Source organism: Solenopsis invicta, chromosome 1 (assembly GCF_016802725.1).
Source record: "Solenopsis invicta isolate M01_SB chromosome 1, UNIL_Sinv_3.0, whole genome shotgun sequence".
Lineage (NCBI taxonomy): Eukaryota > Metazoa > Arthropoda > Insecta > Hymenoptera > Formicidae > Solenopsis > Solenopsis invicta.
The window spans coordinates 8,256,368-8,283,222 of NC_052664.1; the positions used below are offsets into that span (position 1 = coordinate 8,256,368).

The 26,855-nt window shown below is 31.0% G+C and overlaps 1 protein-coding gene and 1 long non-coding RNA gene across 7 annotated transcripts; one reads left to right on the top strand and one right to left on the bottom strand.

Moving 5' to 3' along the window:
- Nucleotides 1–4,711: 4,711 nt before the first annotated feature.
- On the top strand, nt 4,712–13,448 carry LOC105205003. Of its 6 annotated transcripts, none has more exons than XM_039456372.1 (8): nt 4,742–5,817; nt 6,850–6,963; nt 10,084–10,299; nt 10,872–11,228; nt 11,343–11,563; nt 11,900–12,062; nt 12,762–12,861; nt 12,946–13,446. In XM_039456372.1, exons 3-8 carry the CDS (start codon nt 10,104–10,106, stop codon nt 12,983–12,985), a joined length of 1,077 nt encoding a protein of 358 aa, XP_039312306.1. In that variant the 5' UTR covers nt 4,742–5,817; nt 6,850–6,963; nt 10,084–10,103; the 3' UTR covers nt 12,986–13,446. The 6 variants fall into 6 exon arrangements, with proteins under 6 accessions (XP_039312300.1, XP_039312316.1, XP_039312306.1 ...); XM_039456376.1 differs by having other exon boundaries at nt 6,850–6,945; XM_039456382.1 differs by having other exon boundaries at nt 4,735–5,817; nt 6,850–10,299; nt 12,792–12,861; nt 12,946–13,448.
- Nucleotides 13,449–14,412: 964 nt separating this feature from the next.
- On the bottom strand, nt 14,413–16,605 carry LOC120357979. The gene is made up of 3 exons (XR_005574954.1): nt 16,385–16,605; nt 15,349–15,469; nt 14,413–14,661 (listed from the first exon to the last, which is right to left on the bottom strand). It is a non-coding gene; the product is annotated as an uncharacterized LOC120357979 (long non-coding RNA).
- Between the last annotated feature and the right edge of the window lie 10,250 nt (nt 16,606–26,855).

Consider the following 26,855-nt stretch of genomic DNA (forward strand, 5'->3'; position numbering starts at 1 on the left):
TGTAAAATAAATTCCAAATGTAACAGCTTTTAATAGGTTAATATTAGGATATAACTTGTCAACTTGTATATACAGATTGTATATACAGATATACAGAAAAGCTAGGACCAGGCGGCGCGGCGAGGAGGGAGTAAAGCAGCAACTACCGCGCGCGGGGGGGACCGCCTGGCTGTCGCCGAGCCAAGAGTTTGGCGACGGCTAGGCGGTCCCGCGCGCGGTGGGTAAGGAAAGTACGCCTTCATTCGCCGACTTTAATTAATTTTTATCTCGTTAACTATTGCGAATTTCGAAAAATGGTAAAGGACTTTTCTTCTCAGTTTTACTTGCTCTATCAACCCATGAGGGCATGGGCAGATTTTCTGGGTCACTCTGTATAATATTGCAAAAAAACCTACGCGCATTAGCTGGTATTATAATTGATTATTTATTATATTAAATAAATTATTAAATACCACTCAGAGTGTGCCACGAGAAGGCTGCACGATAGGACTTCACACTCCGGTTTTTTGTTTTTTGGTGTTTTCTTGTTTTTAATTTTTTTTTAATTTTTTAAAGTTTATTTTTTTTTATTTTATTATAGTTTAATTTTTAATTAAAATATTGATTTTGACAATAAAATACTTGTTAAATGAAGGTCCTTTAATTGTGAATTACTTCTTTAATTATTACTTATTTTATTACCTTTCTACGCGACTGAGCATTAGCAAATGAATCAATTATATCATCATAATTTATACGTTTTGCGATTTCTGACTCAATTGTAAGAACTGCTGAATAGTTGAGACGTTCATCACACATCGTAGATCGGAGATAATTTTTGACGCGCCGTAATACTGAGAAAGATCTTTCTGCTGAACAGTTTGTTACAGCTATGCATAAGAAGATTCTAAGTACGATATTAATGTAAGGATATACTTCTTGGAGGCCTTTATCGTAAATCATTTTGCAGATCTCTCGAATAGTGCTTGGAGGTTCATTTAAATTTTTTAAAAATCCAAAGAAATGGAGACATTCATTTTGAAACGATTCTGAATCTGGCAAGTCTTCTTTGTATTCATTACTTAATCTGGCAGCATTTTTAGCAATAGTTTTATCATCCATTGTAATTCCTTTAGTTAAAAAACCAAAACTCGTGCTTAACTTTTCATAGACTGCTTTTCGACGTTCTAACTCTGCAACTATTCTATCAATTATGACATAAAAAGTATTGATTTTAAAGTTTTTTCGCCCAATAAATTCGGTTTCAAAATTTCGTGATTCATCGTCTTGGAGTTTCCTTATCTTTTTTCTTTTCGATATATCTTCATACTCTGTAACAAATGATTTTTTAAGAGCAGTATTTTCGTAGGTATCAAAAGTTTTCCTAATACTTTCCTAATACTTTCAACATAGTTTATTAGTGAACCGTATAGTTCTGCTACAGTATAAAGATCAATGTCAGCTGCTTGGAGCTTCTTGCTAGAAAAATAAAATCTCTGTAATAAATTATCCCATACTGAAGAAAGAATAGCTGTTTCAAGACGTTGTAGTTGTCGGAGGATACCTGAAGCTTCACATCGAGTACAAGATTTTTCTGTTTCATCTTCCGCAATTGATGTAAGAGCCTCAATCACTTCATTCCAATCTTTATTAAGACTCTGACACGCGTTATAACGGGCTGACCATCGTGTTTGTGACAAGCCTTTTAGAGTTCTGTTTTCACGTTGTGTTAAATGTCTCTGTAATATTTCCCAGCGATAAATAGAACTTGAAAAAAATACATACAAATTTTGAAGAAGAAGAAAAAAGTCATTACTTTCTTTACAACAACTTGCTGCATGTTCTTCAACTAAATTCAGGGAATGAGCTGAGCAGGGAGAGTATACAGCATTTGGAGAAATTTCATTAATTCTAGCTTGTAATCCGGCATATTTTCCAGATATATTCATGGCATTATCATATGATTGACCTCTACAATTTGCAATATCGATATCAAAACCCACAAGCACAGTGACAACAGCATCAAAAAGTTCGATTGATTTATGACCAGCATTCGGAACAAAACACAGAAACCTCTCTACAGGATGTCCATTTTCCAAAACATATCTCACAATCACTGCAAGTTGATCAGTATGAGATATGTCTGGACTTGAATCTACTATACTAGAAAAATACTTGGCACTCTTTAATTCTTTAATTATTTGTTTCGTTATTTCTTCAGCCATTAACTTAACGAAATGTTCATATGTAGTAGAAGATAAATACGAAGTGTGGCCTTGACCTGGATTACCGTACTTAGCTATATGCTCTGCCAAAAAAGGATCGAATTCAGAAATAAGTTCAAGACACATTATAAAGTTACCACTACTTGACGAACCAAACTTCTCGATATGACCTCTTAAAGGTAAACCTGCAGTTACCAAAGCACGGACAGTGGCTACAACCCGTTTTAAAACGTTGCGCCAGTACTTTTTCTCTGTGTCTATTTGACAAGAAAAATGTGTATCAATTTTTCCAAGAGTGTTTGATCTCATTTTCATTTCTAAAACACACGACTTGTGTTCAAAAGAATTCTCGTGATTTTTCAATGCATCATTGCCATGCTTCCAGTCGTCAAATCCTTCTTTTGCTATTTTTGTAGTTCCACCAAATAATTGACAAGGAACACAAAACACTGAACCAGAACTTTCTGAGTACATTAAATACGATCGCTTTACTATTTGGCCATTGACAAGTTGGGTTTTAAATAAAGATTCATTTAAACATCGATATTGCTTACCACAAAGTCTCTTTGAGCGGGAAAAATCAAAATTTTTATCCTGAACATGATCTTGGTTAATTCCATGCTGCAAAACGTATTTACGTGTAGCATCGTTTATTACCCATAAAGCTGGATCCTTTACAATCACATTAGAATTAACTGCCAAATTATTACTTTGATTGATATTAGTAATAGAAGACGAAGTAGTTGGCTCTGGGGACTTTGAGGTGAAATTAGAATTAGGGTCTATGTCACAAGCTGTTGGTATAATTTCTTTGATATTATCCGAACCAGTAATAGGAAGGAGCTGTTTTGAAGAATCAGCAATGGAAATGGCTGGTTTTTCAAAGTTATTTAGTTGATTAACAACTTTCGGTTGATTAAAGAAACTATCAATTTTAAGAGTTTTTTCTACGATACTACGTTCTCTCTCAGCCTTATCCAACCTACGTTTCTTGTACTGACTTCCACTTAACTGTATTCGTCCATCACTCATGTTTCTTATATAATATTTAAAAAAAAATTGAAGGCTGCGACAGCAATCTAATGCAAATTATAAAAAAGGAAGTAAAAGGAAAAAAAACGTAAAAAGTTGCGATTAATAACTAAAATTTATATATACTAATCAAGAAATTTATTTGATTTTAAAATACAAAAGATAAAACATAAAATATGAAACATAAATGGATATAATATTGTCGCACGCTAATTCTCACGTATCGTAAGTATCGTTGCCGATTGCCGGCCGCCGGGCTCGATCTCATATATGTAATAATCGAGGTCTAACTTCTCTTGCGAGATAGGGTTTCGATGGGCACGACACACCGCGGCGTACGATTGAACCTCAGCCGTATGCCGCCTCTGAAACGCGGTCCTGCGGCACGACGCGCCGCGGCATGACATGCTGCGGCGCGTTGTGTCTCCATATTTTGTCGCCCCTATATTTTGCCGCCCTGGACTATAGCCCATTAAGCCCCTATAGTAAATCCAGCCCTGTCGTTAAAGTAAGCCACGCTCCAATGCAGAATTATCTGCTAATGTGACGGGTAAGCAAGATTTTCGTGCTGATATAATGTTTCATGTTTTAATTCATATCAAACTGCGCATCGTTATACGTACGTTTGATTTTGGTTAACGAGTTATTTCAACTATCTGATTTCTACAATGAAGTATTTGAGAGTGAGACAGAGGAATGAAATGCGAGTACCTTTTGCTTAGATGTTGCCTGAACCTCGTCGTTAAAGTGAGCCATGTTTTCATTAATTTGGCCGTTAAGTCGTGAGAATTAAATCTTTACTGCTTAGATCTATTTTCAACAGGCTTCGGTAGTAACCATAATAGTTAAAAAGTTAAAAGTTAAATAAAATGTTAAAAAGTTAATAACTTTTAAGTTGATTTAGTTAATTTTAAATGCGTTAATTTTTAACTTTAATTAATCATTTTTTAACATTAATTTATTAACTTCTTTAAAAGTTCACTTTTAATGATGTATAAATGACAGTATGTCATTTACATGTAATACATTGGTATCATCCTTCACACATGTAGAACGAATATTTAGTGCAGGTGGTTTACTATTGGTACAAATATTGGTTGAGGACTTACGAGGAAAGTTAATTGATCATTTTGAAACCCATACAGCACCGATCATTGCAGAAAGCTTTCTGAAAGGTTTCAAAATTATTTCAACCTTTCACATTTCATATGCAACATTTCTGAAAGATTTCTGAAATGTGTCATATGAAATGTTGCAACAGAAATGTTTCTGAAACCTTACACGTGAAAATAATTTTTGAAAAATTTAATTGAATTATCTCTGAAACATTTCAAGTGAAATGATTTAGAGGATCTTTCAGTTGAGTTGTTTCTGAAACCTTTCACATGTAATAAATTTAAAAACTGTTAGTTAAATTATTTCTGAAACATTTCATATGAAATGATTTAGAAGATCTTTCAGTTGAGTTGTTTCTGAAATCTTTCACATGTAATAAATTTAAAAACTTTTAGTTGAATTATTTCTGAAACATTTCATATGAAATGATTTAGAAGATCTTTCAGTTCAGTTGTTTCTGAAATCTTTCACATGTAATAAATTGAAAAACTTTCAGTTGAATTATTTCTGAAACATTTCATATGAAATAATTTAGAAAATCTTTCAGTTCAGTTGTTTCTGAAATCTTTCACATGCAATTAATTTAAAAACTTTCAATTGAATTATTTCTGAAACATTTCATATGAAATAATTTGCAGATCTTTAAATTCAGTTGAGCTGTTTATGAAATATTTCATGAAATACATTTATAAATTTTTAGTTGAATTAATTGTAATATCTCTGAAACGTTTAATAAGATCGAAATATTGCAAATCTTTCGATTGAGCTATAACACCTTTCACAAGCAATACATTTAGAAACAACATTATATTTTGTTGATTATTTTGCGTTCAATCTTTTATAAATAAGACATTTTTATAAATTCAAAAATATTTTTTAAAAAAAGAACATGCATGATTTTTTATTATTACCTTAATATAGCTGATAATGTGTACGTATTGAAAAATATACTGGAAAGATTTTAATAACATTGAAAAATAAACAATTAATTATTATTCGATTTAATTAATGTATGGTTTCAGATTTTGTATATGTAACATAATTGATTTCTTTAAATCTAAATTGATAATACGGTACTGGTTTTGAAAGAAATTAATATAAATCTAACGGAAGCGAACACACACAATTGGTGTTTAATACAAAGATAATTGATTTAGATTGCAATTGTAATTTTGCGCCGTCTTTAATATACGCCTTTGTATGCACGCTTGTGCATACGGTTCTGATGGCCTGGCTATGAAAAGAAAACGCGCGAATTTTTATGGTTGGTTGCAAACTGTTGCGATGCGCGATATGCGATGATCCCAAGCGTTCAGATTTTCTTGACAACTGAAAATCGTCGCGCGTCACGTGTCGCGAGTCGCAGCATCGTGCAGTCGTGTAGATCGCACTGGTCTGCAAGGTTCGACAACTGTAGCTCCATGTGATTATGTGATACAATCGCAAGGAAGAATAGTATAACACGGTGAGTTATTTTTTCAATCATTACTTTAATCTAAAAGAACCTTTTACATGTATGTATATGTACACATAAGATTCGATCTCGGTAATCGCAAGTCGCCGGTCGTGCGAAGAGATACACACACACACACGCGCACACACGCTCTCTCTCTCTCTCTCTCTCTCTCTCTCTCTCTCTCTCTCTCTCTCTCTCTCTCTCTCTCTCTCTCTCTCTCTCTCTCAAGCCATACATCCCTCTGTAGTTCTTGTGGACAATCTAACCTATTAGTTGCTTTAATAAAACTCAGAAAAAATTAGTACAAGAAGCGAACTTTACACTTACAATTTAAGCATTTCAAAGCTTTTCGTGGAAACAAAGTGATTATTGCATCACTAATATTCTAAAATTTTTGGAACTAAACACATTCAAACACACACACACACACACACGCGCGCGCGCGCGGGCGTTATGTCTCTTGATATACGACGTAAAGAAATACGGCGGTCTCACACATGTTATAAAGACAAGGGTATACTCACACGCATACGACCAATCACAATTGTCAAAGTGTGACGTCAGAGGTAAGCGATAAATTTAAAACTACTGTTTCTCAATAGCTTATATTAATGGTATTCTGGTTAGATATATTAATTTGATTTCAAGTTTCCAGAGAAGAAAAATTAGTTTTGAAGTAATATTTTATGTACTAAGAAATATCCTATAACGAAATATAATATAAATTAACACTACAAACGTAATAAAGATAGAAAAATTGTATACAAATTAGACATATAAAATTATTAAACTTTTTCGTCTAAAAAATATTATATTATTCTCGAAGGACAAAAGCTTTCACTTTGTAAGGATAGTTCAATAACTACAATAATTACAACATATATAAAGATAATACAAAAGTATTTATTATTTATTTCTCGTAAATTTTTTTAACTTTTTTTTCTTATTCCTAAGTTAGTATAAATGTGTGTGTGTGTGTGTGTGTGTGTGTGTGTGTGTGTGTGTGTGTATATGTATGTATATATTTTTTTCTGTTACTAGATTCAATAAGTACGATCCGTGAAGTGTCAAGGACATTCACACTAGTCCAACGTATACGGAGAAATCCATCATTCCAACGCATAGCTGTTGAGATTGGTATTTTATTGAATAAAGGTTTTGTATATTTAACATTTGTTTCTACTGTACATGAATTATAAAACAAATAGTTTTATATTTCATGTACTGTAGAAACGAACAAATATTAGAAGATCTATTAATTGAAGCATATAGCTATTTCAGTTTTGATTAGTATATTATTTTATTATAAAGATGGATAGAAAACACAAAAATTATTCTTTTCTTTCTAAACGGCATTTCCGAAGAATTATTGCCAATAACACTGCTTCAGATTTATTAAATCTTTCCAATAATGAATATCTTGAATTGAGAGACGAATTAGTACAATCTGATACTAGTGAAGATTTAGAGCTATTAGAAAACGAATTTGTCAATAGAAATGATGAACTTGTAGACAATTTAAATGAAAGTGACACGGTTGACGATAATGAATCAAATAATGAAGAGGGAGAAATGCATAGAAATGATAGTAACAATAGTAGTGAAAGTGATACAAATGCAAGTGAATTAACTAAATCAGTAGTACATTATATAAATGTTGAGCCTGGCGATAAAACTGATAATCAAAATGATCAATTTATTAAGGATATAGCTTCTTGGGCAATTATGTTTAACATTTTCTACGTTGCTATCAGGGCACTTTTGATTATATTACGTAAATATACGCGACATTCGTTTCCAAAAGATCCTCGAACATTACTCTCAACTCCAAGGCACACAGCAATTATTGAAATGGGCGTTGGACAATATTGCCATTTCGGTTTACAAAATGCATTAAAAAAAATGTTAGATGAATATAATACAGTTTTAGGCCGAATACCTGCTAGTCTGGATATTTTTATAAACATTGATGGTTTACCGATTTCCAAATCAAGCAATGCGACTTTATGGCCCATTTTATGTTCAGATACAGTTTTAAAATCAGTTTTCATTGTGGGAGCATACTATGGTCAAAGAAAACCGCAGTGTAACAATGAGTTTTTAACACAATTTGTTGACGAAGCAATTTTATTAATTAATACAGGACTCTTTTATAATGAAATTCAAGTACAAATTAATTTTCTTGGATTAATTTGTGATGCTCCAGCAAAAGCTTTTATTTTATCAATAAAATATCATACCGGTTACAATAGTTGTTCGCGATGTACTATTACAGGTGAATTTTTAGATGGACGTTTATGTTTTCCAGCGACAAAAATAATTGATGCTTTAAGAACTGATGAAGATTTTGCTAATAATAAATACGACGATTTTCAAATTGGTGAGACGATTTTAAAGCAAATTCCTAATTTTGGATTAGTTTCTAGCGTTGTAATTGATTACATGCACCTTATATGTTTAGGAATAATGAAAAAATTGATATTACTTTGGATTAAAGGTCCGCGTACTGTAAAATTATCTCAACAGTTATTAAATCAGATTTCAGGAGCTTTATTAAATTTGCAAAGTTGTGTACCAAATGATTTTGTTCGACGCCCACGATCACTAAAAGATGTAAAATTATGGAAAGCAACGGAATTTCGTCAGTTTCTTCTTTACACGGGTCCAGTTGTGCTACAGGATATATTAAGAAAAGATGTGTATATCAATTTTATAACATTACATATTGCTGTAACAATTCTTGCTAGTCCTAATCTTTCGAAAGATAATAATAATATTACATGGGCCCAAATGTTAATAGAGTATTTTTTAAAATGTTTCAAAAAAATTTACGGAGTTAAATTTATGTCTCATAATTTCCATACTTTGTTACATATTTGTTCTGATGTGCGGAAGTATGGACCCATTGACGAGTTTAGTGCTTTCAGATTTGAAAATTACATGTCAAATATAAAAAAAATGATTCGAAAAAATGAGAAACCTCTTCAACAATTATCACGAAGATATTCCGAACTCAATAACTTTAATATGCTTAGTAAGAAACAAAAAAACAGTAATGAAATTTGTTTTGAAAAAATTCACTCAAACGGACCTTTAATTGATGGTTACAACTTTGCTTTTCAGTATAAAATATTACGAACTAAAACATATACGATCCATTCCAATAGCACAAGTAATAATTGTATTTCATTTGAAAATGGAACTGTAATATCAGTTTTAAATTTAGTCAAATGTAATGATAATACAAAATTTATAATAGGCAGGAAGCTTAAAGTAGTAAAAAATTTGTATTCTGAACCTATCTATCCTTGCGCATCAGAAGAGTTGGGTATACAAGTTATGCGCGAAGACACTGCTGTATGCCTTTGGCCGTGCGAGAATGTTCGAAATAAAATGTGGAAAATGCCGTACGATCATAATCAGTTTGTTGTTTTCCCAGTAATACATACTTAAAAACGGTCGATAATAGTTCATATAAATTTCAAAATAATCACGAGAGTATTTTCAATTTGATAAACAAAATATATAATAATACATTGAACAAAAATGATTATAATGATTTTTGCATAATTAGATTATTTTATGAAAAATATTCAGTTTATTGTCGCGCAATAGTATATAATGTATTCAACTTTTTTTATATATTATATATAAACTTTAGCAATGCTTTTAGGCAGGATATGAAGAGTTTTCATTAAATTTAATTAAATAAAGTATTACATATATACTGCGTATGTGTGTATGTGTAGATGCGTGCGTGTGTATGTATGTATGTATACACACACACACACACACACACACACACACACACACACACACACACACACACACTCACACACGTGCGTATGTATGTACGCATATGTGTCTGTAATTGTCATTGACTTACATTTTCTGTAAAGAATAATATTTTTATTATTATATTATTAATGTTTAAATTATTTGTATTTATTTATCAATTTATCGCAAGTCGGTTATTTGTCAATTTTTTACGAGTTTTTTTTATTTATATAAATTTAAATATTTTTAATATATATATATATATGTGTTATTTTTAAGTTTAATATGTATATGTTCTGTATATGTTTTATATGTATGGGATATTTTTCATACTAATTATAAAAAAAGTAGTTGTATTTAAAGTATACTTGTTTATGGTCGTGTTTTGACTTTATACTCAGACAAACACATATGTTTAAAATTAGGACACAAAAGATCTTTGTTAAAGGTATTTTAAGTTCCAATAGAGTAGACTGCACTACAGTTTTTGTGTTGCAGAATATAATAAGTGAAAAGAAATGAATCGATTTTCTGTCGTCGAATTCGAAGATGGACTGCATTTAGTCCCTACCAAGTGGTTAAAAGGATCATCAGAATGCTTCTGGCCAACGCATAAAAACATAAAAAGACTTCATAAAAATATTTCTGAGTGCGAAGAACCAGATGATGAAACTTGGGAAACCGTGAAAGTTGTCCGTATTTTTGGAACAGCAAGTGAGTAAATGACTGTTTTAAGATACATGTATGTTATGATTATTAGTAATTAATGAAAAAAATTACCTACATATATCAATTGTTTTTATAACATCTCACTACAGAATTTAAAGCGTCTTTTAGAACCGATGTATAATATATTGCTTATGTTGATACAATTTATATCGTTTATATTGTTGTCATGATGGCTTTCTTTTCTTAGCGCATGGCAACAAACTTAATAACCTCTTGAAATTTGATTACACTTTTATATATTTGTATTATCCAAATTATAATAATTTACATTGCTTGCACTGTCTACATAAAAAAGATTTATATAAACGTAACATAAACAATGCGTAATTTGTAGAGATGTAATTTATTACAAATTTGCAAAACCAATTAGATATAGATAAATACGTAAATACGCCTTTATATGCTTTTTAGCATTGATTTATAATCCTATTTCTTACTATATATAATTTTACTCATAATTAAATTTCAATTTTGGGCTAATATTGCAGAAAAATCACATGCTGATGTTATGGCATTTAGCTAAATGTGTTAATTGCATTAATTTGTTTATAATCCAGATTCATATGAAAGTGGGATGGCAAAAGTAAAGTTGGCTGAGAAGTTTTCGGACATCGAATCTTCTGACGTCGATGATGCTCATAAAAAAAAACGTCGTAAAACGACAACAACTAGCGTTTCTGACGAAAGCGATAATGATAGTCAACATATGTTACCTCCCCCGCCAAAGAAACCATTTTCGAAAACGTCCATGAATTCCAAAAATGATAATGTACCAATGGAGGATTCACCTTTAGAAAATGCTGCTAAAAAAAAACACATTAATGATAATACATCTGTGCAGAATGTTTCAAAAAAGTCTTTCACTGAAACAAATGTGTCAAAAGACAATAATGCAATACTTTTGGCAGATATCGGTATCTAAACATATTTATCTATAATCATATGAATCATGTTTTTATACTTCATCGACTTTTTTATACTTATGCGACTTACTTTTAATAATATTGTATTTATAACTAATATTTTAGATTTAAAAAAGGAATTACTACGTAGATGTAATAAAATGGATGCTAAGTTAGATCGCATTGATGGGAAATTGAATAGTCTTGAAGAAAAACTGGAAAATAGTCTTAAAAATAAGAAGCATGATATTGACATAACAGAAATTGTATCCTTTCCTTTAAAAACGAAAGAAGATCTGGACAAGTTAGAACTAGACCTTCAAGAAGCAGACTTTTTCAAAAACATGGTAAAGTATATTAGATATCTTATTGCAATATTTGTTTGTAGTAGTAATAGGACCATATCAATCTTTTTACGTCACCTACATCTAAAGAATTCTTCTGTAGCTCTTGTGAAGTTATCATTGCAATACGAATAATTTGAAATCTGAATATACGGGGAAATCTGAATTACTTGAAATTTAAATATACGGGGATGTGGGCTCGAACTCGTGACCTGCTATTTATAATGCTCACACGGAGCTGTACGATATCTTGATATTTATTGTTAATCCGGAATAAAAATTGTGTTATTTAATATCACAAATAAAATGCACTTATTATTTTAAATTTTTATGTTTTAGATAATTTATATGAAACACTTAGGTGGCAAAACTTATCATGAAATGACGGTTATTATTTTAAAACATACCATTAGTAATTTTCTTTCCACCCTGTACTGTTGGAATGGAAAAGATGGAAAAAAGACAGCATTTAAAGATTTAATATTCGCCAAATGCATAAAACGTAAGTCAAACAATGAACAAAATGTTCTTATAAAAAAAGAAAAATTATTGTAAACAATTCTAAATTTCTATAATTTCTAATTAAATTGCAGAAATTTAGATATTTTCTTAGACCATAACTAAAGGAGAAAGCCATCGCTTGTGTGTAGGACAGAGAAGAAAACAGTAGATTGTGATGCTCTCTCTTTCCTTCAATTTTGATTGGCCCGTCAGACCTAACACCTATTCGGTGATAATTGAGTGTGACACAGAGAACATCATGATCAACTATTCCCCTCTCTGCCTTGTTTGCATCACCGTTTGTTTCCTCCATAGTATATACTTTAAGGATGTTTTAATATATTGTTAATTCCTAATGGATTTTCATATGTTTTATAATGTAATATATCTGTTCGCAAAAATTACTATTTTCTCAAAAATTTATTGTGTTATGTAATCAAAAATTTTTATAAATTTTCGTACTTTTTCTCATAAATATTCAATCTTTTTATGAAAATTTATAATAATGAAAAAATTATACTTTTGAATTGAGTTTTGTTTTATAATAAGAAAAGTTATAGACATTCTATTTCTTAATAGAAAATTTATAAACAAATTTTAATTAATTCTCAATCATGTTATTAATTAATTATTTAATTATGTGTTAGTCATACAGATTTTCAATAATTCTGATTCAAACGAACAATATTCCTTATTTTAGAATGTGTCATTTCAAAATTTGAAACTGCAGATGACCAACAAATTACGCAAATTATAGCAAAATGGTTTATACAAGGAAAATTGCGATGTGACAGAGATGAGTAAGTAAATATTGGTGGGAAGTAAAACTTTTTCGTAAATTTATTACAAGAACATATTTTAAATTTAGATTTGTATGTTTTCAGGGAACGATTGCAACGTAATCAAAAAAAATCACAAGATTAAACTTGTTATAAGTTTGGACCGCTTTTGTTTAATTTTATATTTACATGCATGCATAACTTACAGAAATTTTGTAAACGTTTTTCTCAATAACTTTTAATTTAGAAAAAAGTTGATGTATTATTTTATGTTTCAAGTGTTTTACGTTTTCAATATTATATTATTTTAAGTTGTACATATAATATATATGTATATATACATATATAGAATTTAAGCTTTTTATAATAAATACATAGAAATAATTTAAATAAAAATTCACTTTTGTTATTAACATTACTTTTAAAATGCAAAATTTCTCTAAATTGAATTTTACACTCCTATCCACACTTCGCTCATTGCGGAGAAAAATAATTTATTCAATTATTGCATTATTTCCTGACAAACAGCTCTGAAAGGTTTCAAGTGAAAGAATCGCGGACATTTTGCTATTGCAGAGCTGTCTCAGAGATGTTGCATAAACATTTTGCAATGTTTCTGAGATGTTACAATTTTTACATGAAATACTTCTGAAATCTTTCAGAGATATTTCAAAATTATTTAATGTAAAAATTGAAACATCTCAGAAACATTGCAAAATGTTAATGCAACATCTCTGAGACAGCACTGAAAGGTTTCAAGTGAAAGAATCGCGGACATTTTCCTATTGCAGAGCTGTCTCAGAAGTATTGCAGAAACATTTTGCAATGTTTCTGAGATGTTTCTGATGTGTTTCAATTTTTACATGAAATATTTCAGAAATATTTCTGAAAGATTTCGGTGCTGTATGATGTTTTATTATAAGGAATTGAAACATTGCAAAATGTTTCTGCAACATCTCTGAAAGGTCTCAGACAGCTCTGAGACAGCTCTGAAAGGTTTAAAGTGGAAGGATCGCGGACATTTTGCTATTGCAGAGCTGTCTCAGAGATGTTGCAGAAACATTTTGCAATGTTTCTGAGATGTTTCAATTTTTACATGAAATATTTCTGAAACATCTCTGAAATATTTCGGTGCTGTATGGGAATAATGCTCTTATTAAAATTTAATAATTACTTTAATAATAATAAGTTTTTTTAATAAACATATTTTATCGATATATCATATATAAAGTTATATTTTACATTATATACGTAAAATATAATATTTTTAATAATTTAATCATAAAATGTAAAAATTGCAAAAGAATACATGTCTATATAAATAAAAATATTTTTTTTTATTTTATATAAATTTAAATTATAAAAATTTATTTGATAATTTATACTATAATTGTTTTGTTATTTAGAATAATGCAATTTTTAAAAAATACAATATTCTAATTTTATATAAGTAATGATTTTCAAAATTAACTTTTATTTTAACTTAAGTTAATGTAATTTTATCATAACTTTAACTGAGTTAATTTTTTATTCATATAACTTTTAACATAACAAAATTAATTTTATGTGCCATCAACTTTAACTTAAATTATTAGTTAAAAAAATTTATTAACTTACTCAATTTTAACTTTCAAAAAATTTCTTTTTTTTGGGGGGTTTTATTCTCCAAGACGCTCGGACCGTCTAAGTTTCTCGTCGAATAGATTCACAGTTTGCTGATAAGCAGCTTGGTCGATTGCTGCCGAACGTGGTTTGAATTCAAATGATTGATTCCTCGATTTCGGGATTTTCGTCTCTGACCAGTAGGCGTATTCTATAACTCTTAAGGCTCCTGACTCCTCAGCCGAGAACTCCGCGTTGATGGTAGCGACATTTCGTCGCGGACAAAATTAGAACTAATACACGTGAAACGTGACAGATTGACGATGAAATGTTATCGTGCATGTCATTTTGTTATTATGTGTTTCATTGTAAAAACATGACTTGTCTCGTATTTACCAAATACGTAAAAATGGACCGCGAGTAAAGTTTCTTTGAATTTTATACATAAAAGTACATTTTTCACTCCTTTTAATAGCTATCCGTGTGTTTTCCTGTCTGAATAGACGTCACTTTACGTGCTTTTTACGACTATTTACTGACTGCTAGGCGAAAAAAGGATAGTCGTGACCGATATTTAGAAATGTTTTAAAGCCATCTGATTAGTCTGTTTTATCCAAATTGCCATTATTTAGAAATGGCACGTCGGACAAAATTATGTGCCCATGTGTTTTCCTGTTTCAATTGCTTCACTTTACATGCTTTTTACAACTATTTACTGATTGTTAGGCGGAAAAAGGATAGTCGTGACCGATATTTAGAAGTGTTTTAAAGTCATCTGCTTAGTTTGTTTTATCCAAATTGGCTTTATTTACAAATGGCATGTCGGACAAAATTACGTGTCATTTCACGCAATTTCTCGCTTCTGACGTCACGACTTCAATATGGCCGCGGCGAGTACTCAGGAACCTTAACGATATACAGTGGGCCAAAATCCCGAAAAGATGGTTAAAATATGAAAGCCTTTTTTAATTTGCATAAAATTTGATATCCTGGGATTTTTGAGGTTGCTCATTACAAATCTGAAATTCTAAAAAACAAAATGGCGGATTCAATAAGGCGGATACATATACTTTAAATATGTTTAATGTAGTCGAAATTTAATATTCTGGGACTTTTGAGGCCGCTAATTACGAATTTGAACTTAAAATTGCAAAAACAAAACAAAATGACGCATTTAATATGGCGGATACATATACTTTAAATATGTTTAATGTAATCGAAATTTGATACCTGAGGTTTTCGAGATCGCTAATAAAGAAAAGAAATAAAATATATATTTTGCGTACAATCTAAACACATTTTTATTTTATAAACAAAAATCCAATTCAGTATCATTTCATTTTATCATTTTTTTAAGTTATTATTTTATTATTTTTATTGAAAAAATTGGCACTATAATTTTTTACAATTTTGTAAATATTTTTTATATATTCGTAAATTTTTTGTCCCAACATTATAGCATTTTTTAAATTTGGCCATTAATCATAAGAAAATTAAAAGTAATTTTTACTTAACTTTTTGACAATACTGTATCTGACTCTTTTAGAGAGATCTAAGATATTTCTTTACAGTACTGTACGACAATATACGTCGTATAATGACAAAAGATCCACAGATAGAACGACTACCTGAATGTCGCAACATGATCTGTTAATTCTATGTCGCTACCGAAACTCACAACGCAGAACGCGTACAGAAAATTGTCACAAAACCAGAATGGCAGATATGGGCAACTAAACTTTTTTTATTCGAAAGAGAAATGTAACCGAAAAAATGGTTCTAGTAACATTTTGGAATGAGGTCGAATACATAACTATTTGGCTACTTGAAAATTTAATTCTTTCAAAATATATAATTTCTTACTGACTTAAATTCAACTTAAAATCTACTATATATAACACATATAAAAGATTTTGTTATTATCGTCTTTTATTATACTTACCTCCAAGAATAGAATCTATTTTGCAGAATTGAATTTTCGCACTTTGTTTTAGAAATAAGCGCACAAGATTATAGATATAAAATATTCGTTATTCTTAACTGTCACGTCTGTTCTGTACACAGAACATATATAAAGAGAAGCGAAAGCCCCGTTAAATGAAGGAATCAAAGTTGATCGCCGTGCTCCAAGTGGCTAGGAATAGTAACTAGTGCTCTATATGCTATTCGTATAAAAGATGCGCGTTTTTTAATTCATCGATTGATCAATCGCATTAAGCGCAAATGCAAGTTTACAGATCAAAGTTGGATTTGTGCATAATGCGATTGATCAATTGATAAATTAAAAAACTCGCCTACATTAATATTTTTAAAATTATATATCTCTCAGAACGCTATCAACACAACTTAAATTTATTTTTACTAATATTTTCACAAAGCTTAAAAATAGATTTGACAATGAATTGTATTGATTTAAACATTAACAAATTATGCTTACAACATTAACAAATAAATATATATGGAACAAAATAAGTTTTTATGTTGTAGAATAGGTATCGCTGAAAATAAAATAGACAACAAATATATGTAATAACTATTAATATTTATTAAAATTTGACAGAGTACAAAGTAACATCGGCAATATATATTTGACTAAATATACTTATTAATAATTATAATTACTGGTAATAAAAAGAAAAAGAAAAAAAAACATTTTTTGTAAAATAAAATTAAAAACTAAAAATGCTGCTTTCTTTGATATGCAACAAACTTATAATCTAAATAATTTAAGACATTAATTTTTAAAAGTAAAAATACTGTATAAAATGTATAATAAAAGAATAAAATTACCCATTACAATTAGGAAACTGACACAAAAATTTCTTGCGAAAAGACATGATAACAACATAAGCATCTAACAACAATGCTTAATAACTGATACTCTAAAGAATTAACCCACACAACACGCGTGACTGTTAGTCGACTGGTAGCCGACTTTTCTCAGTTGACTTAAAGGCGATTTTCAACAGTCGACTATAACTCGACAGCAATTGACTATTTGTTGACTATTTGTCGATTTTTAAAAGTCGACAAACGATTAACGAATAAATAGTCGACTGAAATATGACTCAAAGTCGACGAAAACTCTGTTTTTTTATGACAAAAGATCTTATACACTTTTAAGTTATATATATCTTTTCGACAAAGCGAAAAGATATAAATGATAGATATTTTATCTTGCCGAAAAGACAATTAACATAAAAAGAAATCTTAATTTTAATTCGCTCGTAGGCCGTTAGCGTCCCTTACGGAAATAAACTATTGAAAAGCCAATTTTCACTATTGACTTACAATAGTGATTATTCATTCTCTAATAGTGATTATGTAGCATCTCATAATTGGGTTATACACAATAATCATTCCCCAATAGTTCTTTTATGAAATGATTATTGATTTCATAATCAGGTTATTTGCAATAATCACCAGCACACTACTTTCAATAGTTAATATATAAATGATTATTAGTCGACTATTCACAATAAACCCAATAAGAAGGGGATCGTTTTATATACGTTTATTAAACGCAAGTATGGTATAAAACAGGTACAGATATGTGCCAGATATTTATATAGATAAAACGGTTTATATACGTTAGTGCAATATACGTTTATAATAATCGTTTTTATTACGTATATATAATACGGAACATATTTTATCAGTTGAAAAATCGTTTATAAAATGCCAGAAATGTATTTACGTTTATAACACGTATAAAAATACTATCAAATACATTTATATACTAATTAAATAAACATTTCTTAAATACGATTATGATTTGTAAAAGTTGTCCCTTTAAATAACCTATCAAAAATAAGATTTATTATCCAGGTATAATATACTTTTTAAATACGTTAATAAAAATTTAAACGTAAATTATATTTATATGCTTTTCTTGCAGCAATATTTAAATTAATAATAAACGTATTTTATACACATTTGGTATAGCTAATTAAAGGTTTATTGAAAACGTATATTATTTATGAAATGAAAAACATTTATAAATCATTTCAGAAATATCAAATATGGTTAAAATCCAAGACATTCAATTATTAATAGTTATTTTACACGTAAAAACAAATTACGGTGCTCTCAAAAATCGAGCGATTTGCTTTGGTTTTGAGTCTCAAACATAGACTTTGTACTATGGTCTCAAAGCTTTTTCGTGACGCCAGTCTTCGCGCCTTTGCGGCTTGCGCGACTTCCACTAGGTGGCCACGCCGCGGAGGATTTTCTCGTGAGTCGAGTACGGCCACAAGCATTATATCTAGGCGCCACCGCGCCTGTTTTTCTAAATCGCGCTTCAGTAAAATTTTTGGGCATTAATTGTCATAACCTCGAGACGAATTTCGCTCTCGTTTTTTTTCAAATGTGATGTGTATGTGATTCGCTGTTCCACATAAAATTTTATGTTTTTACATGTACAAATAGCAATTTGTATTGTTATTAAATCTTGTACATAAATGTTTAATTCAAAATTAATCTTTATTTAATCCTTTTGAACGAAAAGGAAGAAATATTTTTTCGGAAACTATAATTTATTACGTTTAATTATTGATTTATGAATTCTTATTTTATGACTATATAAATCGTAGTGACTATGGGCTCAAATAATTTTTCAATAGTTGTGTGTAATAGTTCGTCCCAATAATCCGCAAAAAAACTATGACAAATAATCCAATAGTTTGTTTTTTATTAAAGCTTTACTAATAGTTACAATAGTCCATTTCCGTAAGGGAGCAGTTGGAATTTTTGACTTCTACGAGCAAAATAGTACTACAGAAAAGAACATTTACTCAGGAATGTGAAAAAAGAGTAAAAGAAGAATTTTTAGACAAATTAGTATTTGCAATTAATTAGCCCAACAAAGAAAAATTGAGCAGCATTGTAAAAATTAAAATTAAAAAAAAATGGTAAAGATCCAAACCCACATAGAAATTGACCTCCAGTGGATGTCTACCGCCCTTCCATAGTTCCATGGGACGTCTATCTCCATGGTGGAAGTCAGATGGACGTCCATTAGAAGTCCATGAACTCCATAGCTCTATGGGATTTTACTTCCACCATGGAAGTTAGATGGACCTCCATTAGAAGTCCATAAAACCTCCATAGCTCCATGGAATTTTACTTCTATCATGGAAGGTCAACAGACCTTCATTAGAAGTCCATGAAACTTTCGTAACTCCATGGGATTTTATTTCCATTATGGTAGTCAGATGGACGTCCATTAGAAGTCCATAAAATTTCTATAGCTTCATGAGATTTTACTTTCATCATAGAAGTCAGATAGATTCCGTAAAGCGTATAATGCGCATGACGTAATCCTTGTTGATCACCAAAAGTTAAACAAGGATAAAATGTTATATTACATACATCATGCGCTCTTTTTACGGAATTTGGTCATTATCTCTTTATCAAAACAATTATGCAACTAATTTGTTTATAACAATTAAAACAACTATGACAATTAAAAAAGCGTCATATCTGTTTTTTTAGTAATTTTTCCCGGTGAATTGATTGGCGCAATCAGTTCTCCTCTACAGTCATTTTTGACAATTTGTTTATAACAATTAATTGCAAAATTAACCTTGGCAACGGGCTCTTTACGTCATTAATGTACTTTCATGCTCCGATACTATTTCTAATTGTTGTTTTTTGACTGATTTGGCCATGGGCAGAAACAGATTTTAATTATTTATATAATTTATATTAAAAATATCTAAGGCTAAATAAACATAGAGTTAATAAGAGTGTTCGCGCGATACTCAAGACACCAGTTTCTTCTTGTTCAAATCAGCTTTACTTTAAATATAACTTTTTATTAACAATCTCACAAGTGTACGTTTAGCTCAGTGTTAAGATACTAGGTTATCGTTCCGAAGATCTTAGGTTCAAATCTCGCCGGCGCCGATGGGTTCAAAAATTTATAAAATAATACGTAATCGTAATTAGTAAATTAAAATGTTATATGTGAAACAGTGAATACAGATTAAGCTACAAAAATAATAAAATCTGTAAAAAAAAAATTTTTTTTTACCGTCCATTAGACGTCCACTGAAGGTCCAAACCTTCACGGAAGACGTCTATTAGTAATCCATGTAACGTCTGAGATTCCTGAGACTCCATAAAGCCTCTACTAATAATCCACGTGACGTCGGTTTGTCATTCATTAAAGCTCTATGAACCATTTATTAATGATTCACGTAACGTCTAATGGACATCTATTGTTAACGTTTAATGGACGTCCAATGGACATGCGCAATGCGGAATTGTGGATGCCTAGTGGCCGTCCATTGGATGTCCATGGGACCTCCACTGGAAGGTCCGAACTTCCACGGCAGACGTCCATTGGAGGTTTTAGTTCTATGTAGGAAGAATTATGTAGCATTACAAGAAAGAATATTATGCAACTTAAAAACTTTAGATCAGTATAAAGTGTGGAGTGGATGTATTTGAAATTGTATATCATTTTAATTTATTAATAAACTTCTTTCATAATACATTTGTGCATAAAAATGTATTTTTCATAAACTTGGGAAAAAATGATAATAGCATTGCTATCTATATAATAGCATTGTCGTTCCTAGATGCTGGGAATTCTCGGCCAATCCAATCCGCCTTCCGGGCATTCTCGTCACTCCCGCGGCTGGGTATTTTTGGCCAATAAGAACCGTCCGTCCCGCGTGTCCATTCCCGGGGATTCTCGGGAATGACATCGTCGTCGGGGATACTTGACGCCGTCTCCTATACACGACTCATTTGTAAACCGAACCTCACGGGGTGATAGCACCTCGCGGGGTGAGATTACTTGAATCTCCACTGCAGACTACTCTCGCGTATCACGGAACCGTTCGCTGCGCCGCATGCCGTCGATTCCGCGATCGCAACCGGCCGTCGCGCCGGCCAATCACGGCCTGTTTAACCGTTTCTTGAGTTCGCGGCTTCACGGCAACTCCGATCGCTTACTTCGCACATCTATTGAGTTATACGAGTCTGTCCGTCTAGCCTTTAAAGTATTCAAATCCGTTTTTGTCCGTTTATTAATAAATCATTTATGCAATCTGTTTGTTTTTTTCTTGTCAGAATCATTAGTTAAAGCATTACGGCAAATCCGCGCCATTATTCAGACAGTTGTACAAATCCGTTATTTTTATTTTACTTATTGATGCGAATTTGCGCAGTTATTTATGTTTCCGTCCATGTATGAACGCTTCGGTTGTTTATTTTGTACATAAGTATATTTAGCAAATATATTTACGTTTTTATTGTTTTTGTACTAAAATTATGGAGTTATCATTTTTAAGACCCTGGCATCTGGCGAGCACATCCGAGCAACCTATCCCGATATCCCGCACCGAAAAGTACCAGCGTTACAATAATTTTTCTCTCTCTCGGAGTAAGCTTGACAGAAAAAAAATCTGGATAAAACCAATTGTGGTATAGTTTAATCACTCATCCTTCACATTTTTCGATGACATCAGCGATGTACAGTAATCTGTAAATTTAAATCCGTATGGCTAAGTGTCTAACATGGATATATTATTTTTAACTCTGTGGAGTATATCTGCTTCGTTTTTGGCAATCATGGAGCGTATTTTTATTCTCTTTGTCACGTCTTGTTTTGAAGGTATAAAATTCTTCAGTAATCGTGCGATCCCTTTACGTATCGCTTTATTTTATATCACTTTTATGGAATTCAATTTGTACGAAATGAGTAATAATGTATCCTCATACGCATACATGCACACCACAGTTACCGTTATCAAATGTATTATCAAGATATTAAGCGGGGATATCTTGAAGAGAATACATCGATCACTCATCCCACTTCTATTTTTGAGCTCCATATTGTGTTGTAATAAAAGACACTAATCTGTCAATGAAATATCCAGATAGTATTTTGTGCATGGAGTTTAAATAAAGAAATATTTTTCTTTTAAAATCGACGACCATAAGTGTCCAATGTGCTCTTCTATAGATTGGTAACATCGAAGCTGCACATTTTGTTTTTTACCCAATGTTTGAATCTGTCACTTAGTTTTCCTTTTAGCAATTTTTCTGTAAATATTGTTTTAAATGAAAATGTACTGCAGTCACGTTGAATAGCTTCTGTTGATGGCATTGTGAAAAATGCGTTAATGATGTTATCATCTAAATACTCCTGGCAGAAGAGTTGAAAATGAGTTTTGGTCTAAATATAAACCTGCTATATGCTTTTGCAATTGTGGGAAATCTTCTGGATATTCTAAAATGTTTGAAAATAATTTATTTACAAGATCACATTGCACTGTTGCCTGGATTCTATCTTCTAGCATTACATTTGAGGCTATTATGTCCTTTTTCATTGTTTTTGCATCTTCACAAACATATTTTGATATTTAAAGAAAAAATGAATTTTGATGATTTTGATCTTTTCTTTTCCAAAATTCTTCAATTAAATTGTCATTAAGCTGAGGATCTCTGAAAAAAAAGATCAGAATGCTCGAACGATGTTATCTGAAATTGATTATTAACATCGTCATTAATCTTTTTCCCATCGCGCAATGTTTCACTTTTTTTTACGTTAATTTTGCCATTTTTTTTAACGCTTTATTTCTCCGTTATCTAGTAGTCTTCATAGAATATTTTCTTTCAAGTAATCGAGCACATAAATACGATTCTTGTTTTTGTATAAATCGAGTGGCCGGAATTTTTGTTTTGTCATCAAACAAATACTTTTTTAAAATCTTATGATAATTTTCGATCGAGGCATTTGGAATTTCGACAAATTCCAAATTTGGTAATTTCCATAGCTGACTATAAGGGATAATATGGCAGTATGAAATTCAGCATGTACGCGATTATCGCAGGCTTATAAAAAGGGTTCACTTTGTTGCTGTCATTCAATGAATCAGATATGACTGAGGTATATGTATCGTAAAATCTTTGGTAGAAAGGTAACTGCTTTCTTATCGTGATATATTCTTCATTATCATCCTCCTTATCCTTTTCTTTATGTCCAAAAGTGAATGGCTCATAATTTTCGCTAACCTCTACTAGATTTTCAAGATTTGTTATTCATTTGTCAAAGTAAATTACCTTCTTTTCTAGTGCAAACACTCTTACCATTGAACTGAATATACTGCAGGTTTCATCGATATCATCGCAGTGTACCAATTTTGAAATTGCCATTTCTATGTATAAGTCGCCGTTGCTATAATGTATTTTGAGGATCGTTTTTTTTTTCTAAGTATTTATTAGGTGCGACGAGCAAATGTGAAGCACTGTTAAACAATATGGTGTTGTTTTTAAGATGTAATTTCTATATATTGTTTGCAAATATTGCAAAATTCCTTTTTTGTTGAACGCAATCGAAGCGGACTGTAAGAGTGCCAGATTAAAGTCCGTTCCGATTTTGTGTGCTATAGGCATATCCGGAGTTAATTTTGTGACAACGTGAATAATCAGTGACAGGAAAAAGGTGATCATGGGAGTATTATGAACTGATGATATAAATTCCGTAATTGGAATAAAACTTGTTTCGTTATCACCAGGCAGAAACAAGGTGTACAAGTAAATTTGCTTTGATGTATCTACAGGTTTAGCGATAATGGATTCGGTTGAGTCTAAATGTAAAAACACATTTCCTGTTTTCATCAATGCCACTATCATTTTCAACTGTTCTTCAAAAGTAAGAATGACATAGAATGGCTCAATGGAATAACATTGAATGAAACCATTCATATGCTGTCCTTTTCAGGAAAGTTTATAGAGCTCAATTATTTTTTTTATAAATGTATAAAAGTCGGAATCCAAATCATCTTTAAAATCGTTTTCGCTTTGAATTTTCTGCAATGACGATAAACTTAGGGTATCATTCAAATTGCCCCATTTTAATTTATTTTCTTCATCAGTCATATCTAACTGCATCAATTTGATTTTATTCGGAAAACAATACTTAAGCTCTTTTGCAAATTTTAATCTTTTTAGTTTTTGTACATGTCTTCGATGAGTTTCGCCTGCATCATGATAAAATTGGTTTTGCTCTAAAAGCACGAATTTCAACTGTAGAGTTTGAAATTTGTCGTATTTTGTCGTGCATGTGCAATGCTTACATGAAGCACTTATTTGTAAAGAAGGTTGAGTCCTGCGACCAGATGAATTACACTTATGCCAATTAATTTTTAATACACAGTGTGGGTATTTTTTTCCAAAATATTGATTAAAGACATCGGTCCAGTACTTCTTCGCTTTTTCTTTTGTAAAAACATACCGTTCTACGGATGATTTGTTCTCTCTCCAGTGATGTCAAATTTGAATTTTACTTATATCAATTATATCAGTTGGACATACATGACGTTCAAATAATACTAATTCAGAAAGAGACGAGATTTCAATTTGTGATGCACACTGAGGCGTCACCTCAATGATTTCATCAATCTCAGGCGCAGCTTTGAAAGTTTGTTCTAAAGGGAAAGTTAATGTTTGGACATTTTCTTCATCTGAGGTTCCTTCTAGTGGATAATAATCTTTTGCAGGCTTTAGCGGTACATTACCTTTAAGCGAATAAATTATTTTTGGCTTGGCTGCGCTATTGATGTTTTGCGAAAATTGCGTTTCTTTATCTATATTAATACATTTCGACTTTAGAATATTATTCTTATTTAAATCAGTGCACCTATGCAATAAAATAGGAAAGACTCTATTGTTTAGTCTCTGTGCCAGAATTGTCCATACCGGGTTAAAGCGATTGAGCTTTAATTTTTTGTTTCACAATCAAATATATCAATATTTCTCAATTTATTAAGGAGTTCTTCGTCTGAAACACGTAATGGCGGAGGCATCGTGCGCAAAATAGGTAACAGTGTTACTTTAATATTAATATCTGAGAAAATTAAATCCACAAAAATACCTTATAATTAAATGAAAAAAAGTAACGGTAAAAAAACGTGTTAAGACTAATTATCTTCTTACTAAGTAAATGAACTGCATGAATAAATTTAAATGTCAATTTTAGAAACAAAATGTAAAACATCAAAACGCTTTACAAGTAATTATAGCAGGTGCGTAATACTATGAGGTAATACTGAGAGATAGTAAAAATAGGTGCAAAAAAGAACATAAACACAGATTGTTATAGACGACTCTTTTTGGCTTTCAGGCTCGTAGGCTCATAATCCGTTCTTTGATATAGCAAAGGAAAAAATGATCTCCACCACTCAGGCGTGCGCCGTCCGGCGGCGAGCAATTTCCCCCTCTTCCTCCTTCACTACAAAAACAGCGCGTTCATGAAGTTCACAGATTCAGGTCTTTTCACACCATTAAACTATTATTATTATATTAAAATTCTGTATTTAAAAACATTTTCTTTATGAAATATACAAATTAAATAATAATGAGATATCCGTTTTAAATATAAATTTTTTATGAAAATTTAAAGGGTGGTCAAATGCGGAATTTTTACTAATTTATTAGGAACACATCTAGGCAAGATGTAAAAAAAGTTTCAGCGTTTGGCCACTTTTTGTTTATTAGTTATAGATGAATAATTGAGGTCATATACCAGTTTTTCGGAATGTCAATTTTTATTTTTAAATTCAAAGAGTGGCCAAACGCGGATTTATTACTAATTTATTAGAAACATCTAGGCAAGATGTAAAAAAAGTTTCAGCGTTAAAAACGGATGTTATTTCAATAAATGTACGTGGAATGATTTTTACCTCTGCACTGTGCTCTTTTGTGTGATATCCTACTACTTTCCAAGTTTCTAACATCGCTGATTTGACGTTATTGTCATATATGAAATGAACCGTTATCGTCACGATACCATCATTTACTGTAGATGTCCACAGGTCCGTTGTTATAGATATATGATTTACAGTGGATAGATTTTTGATGAGAGTAGCTTTCCTTTAATTGCTGCAGAAGTAAGACTTCCTTCAAATATGTCCGAGATGGCAATTCATATTTATTATCCAGCTCGTGAACAAAAAGCCGTCTCGTTTTACTATTCGAAATGGTTCAAGATCATGTGTTATATATTCTATCAATAACTGGTCCAATTTAATTTTACGGTCACTATTTTTATCATAAGGGACAACCCTCATACAAGTCTTGATTATGACCTTTCGTCGCTTTACGGCTGTACTTGAACTAGCAACCGGATCATCGCAATCTTCTACATTAGTTTCATTGTGTATTTTAACATTATTTTTGTTTTCATAATCTATTGTACTCTAATTTATGTTTTCGTTTACAGTAGTCCAACAAATTTGAAGTATTCCCACTAGTTTTATAATCATTTTTGCAAATATTGCATCTGGTATAAAGGCCATGTTTGCTTTTTGTAAATATTTGGCATATCACAGATTTCATGTTTCTATAAAAACATAATAGGCTTTCAAAATTTTACAAATATATCATACATCAAATGGAAT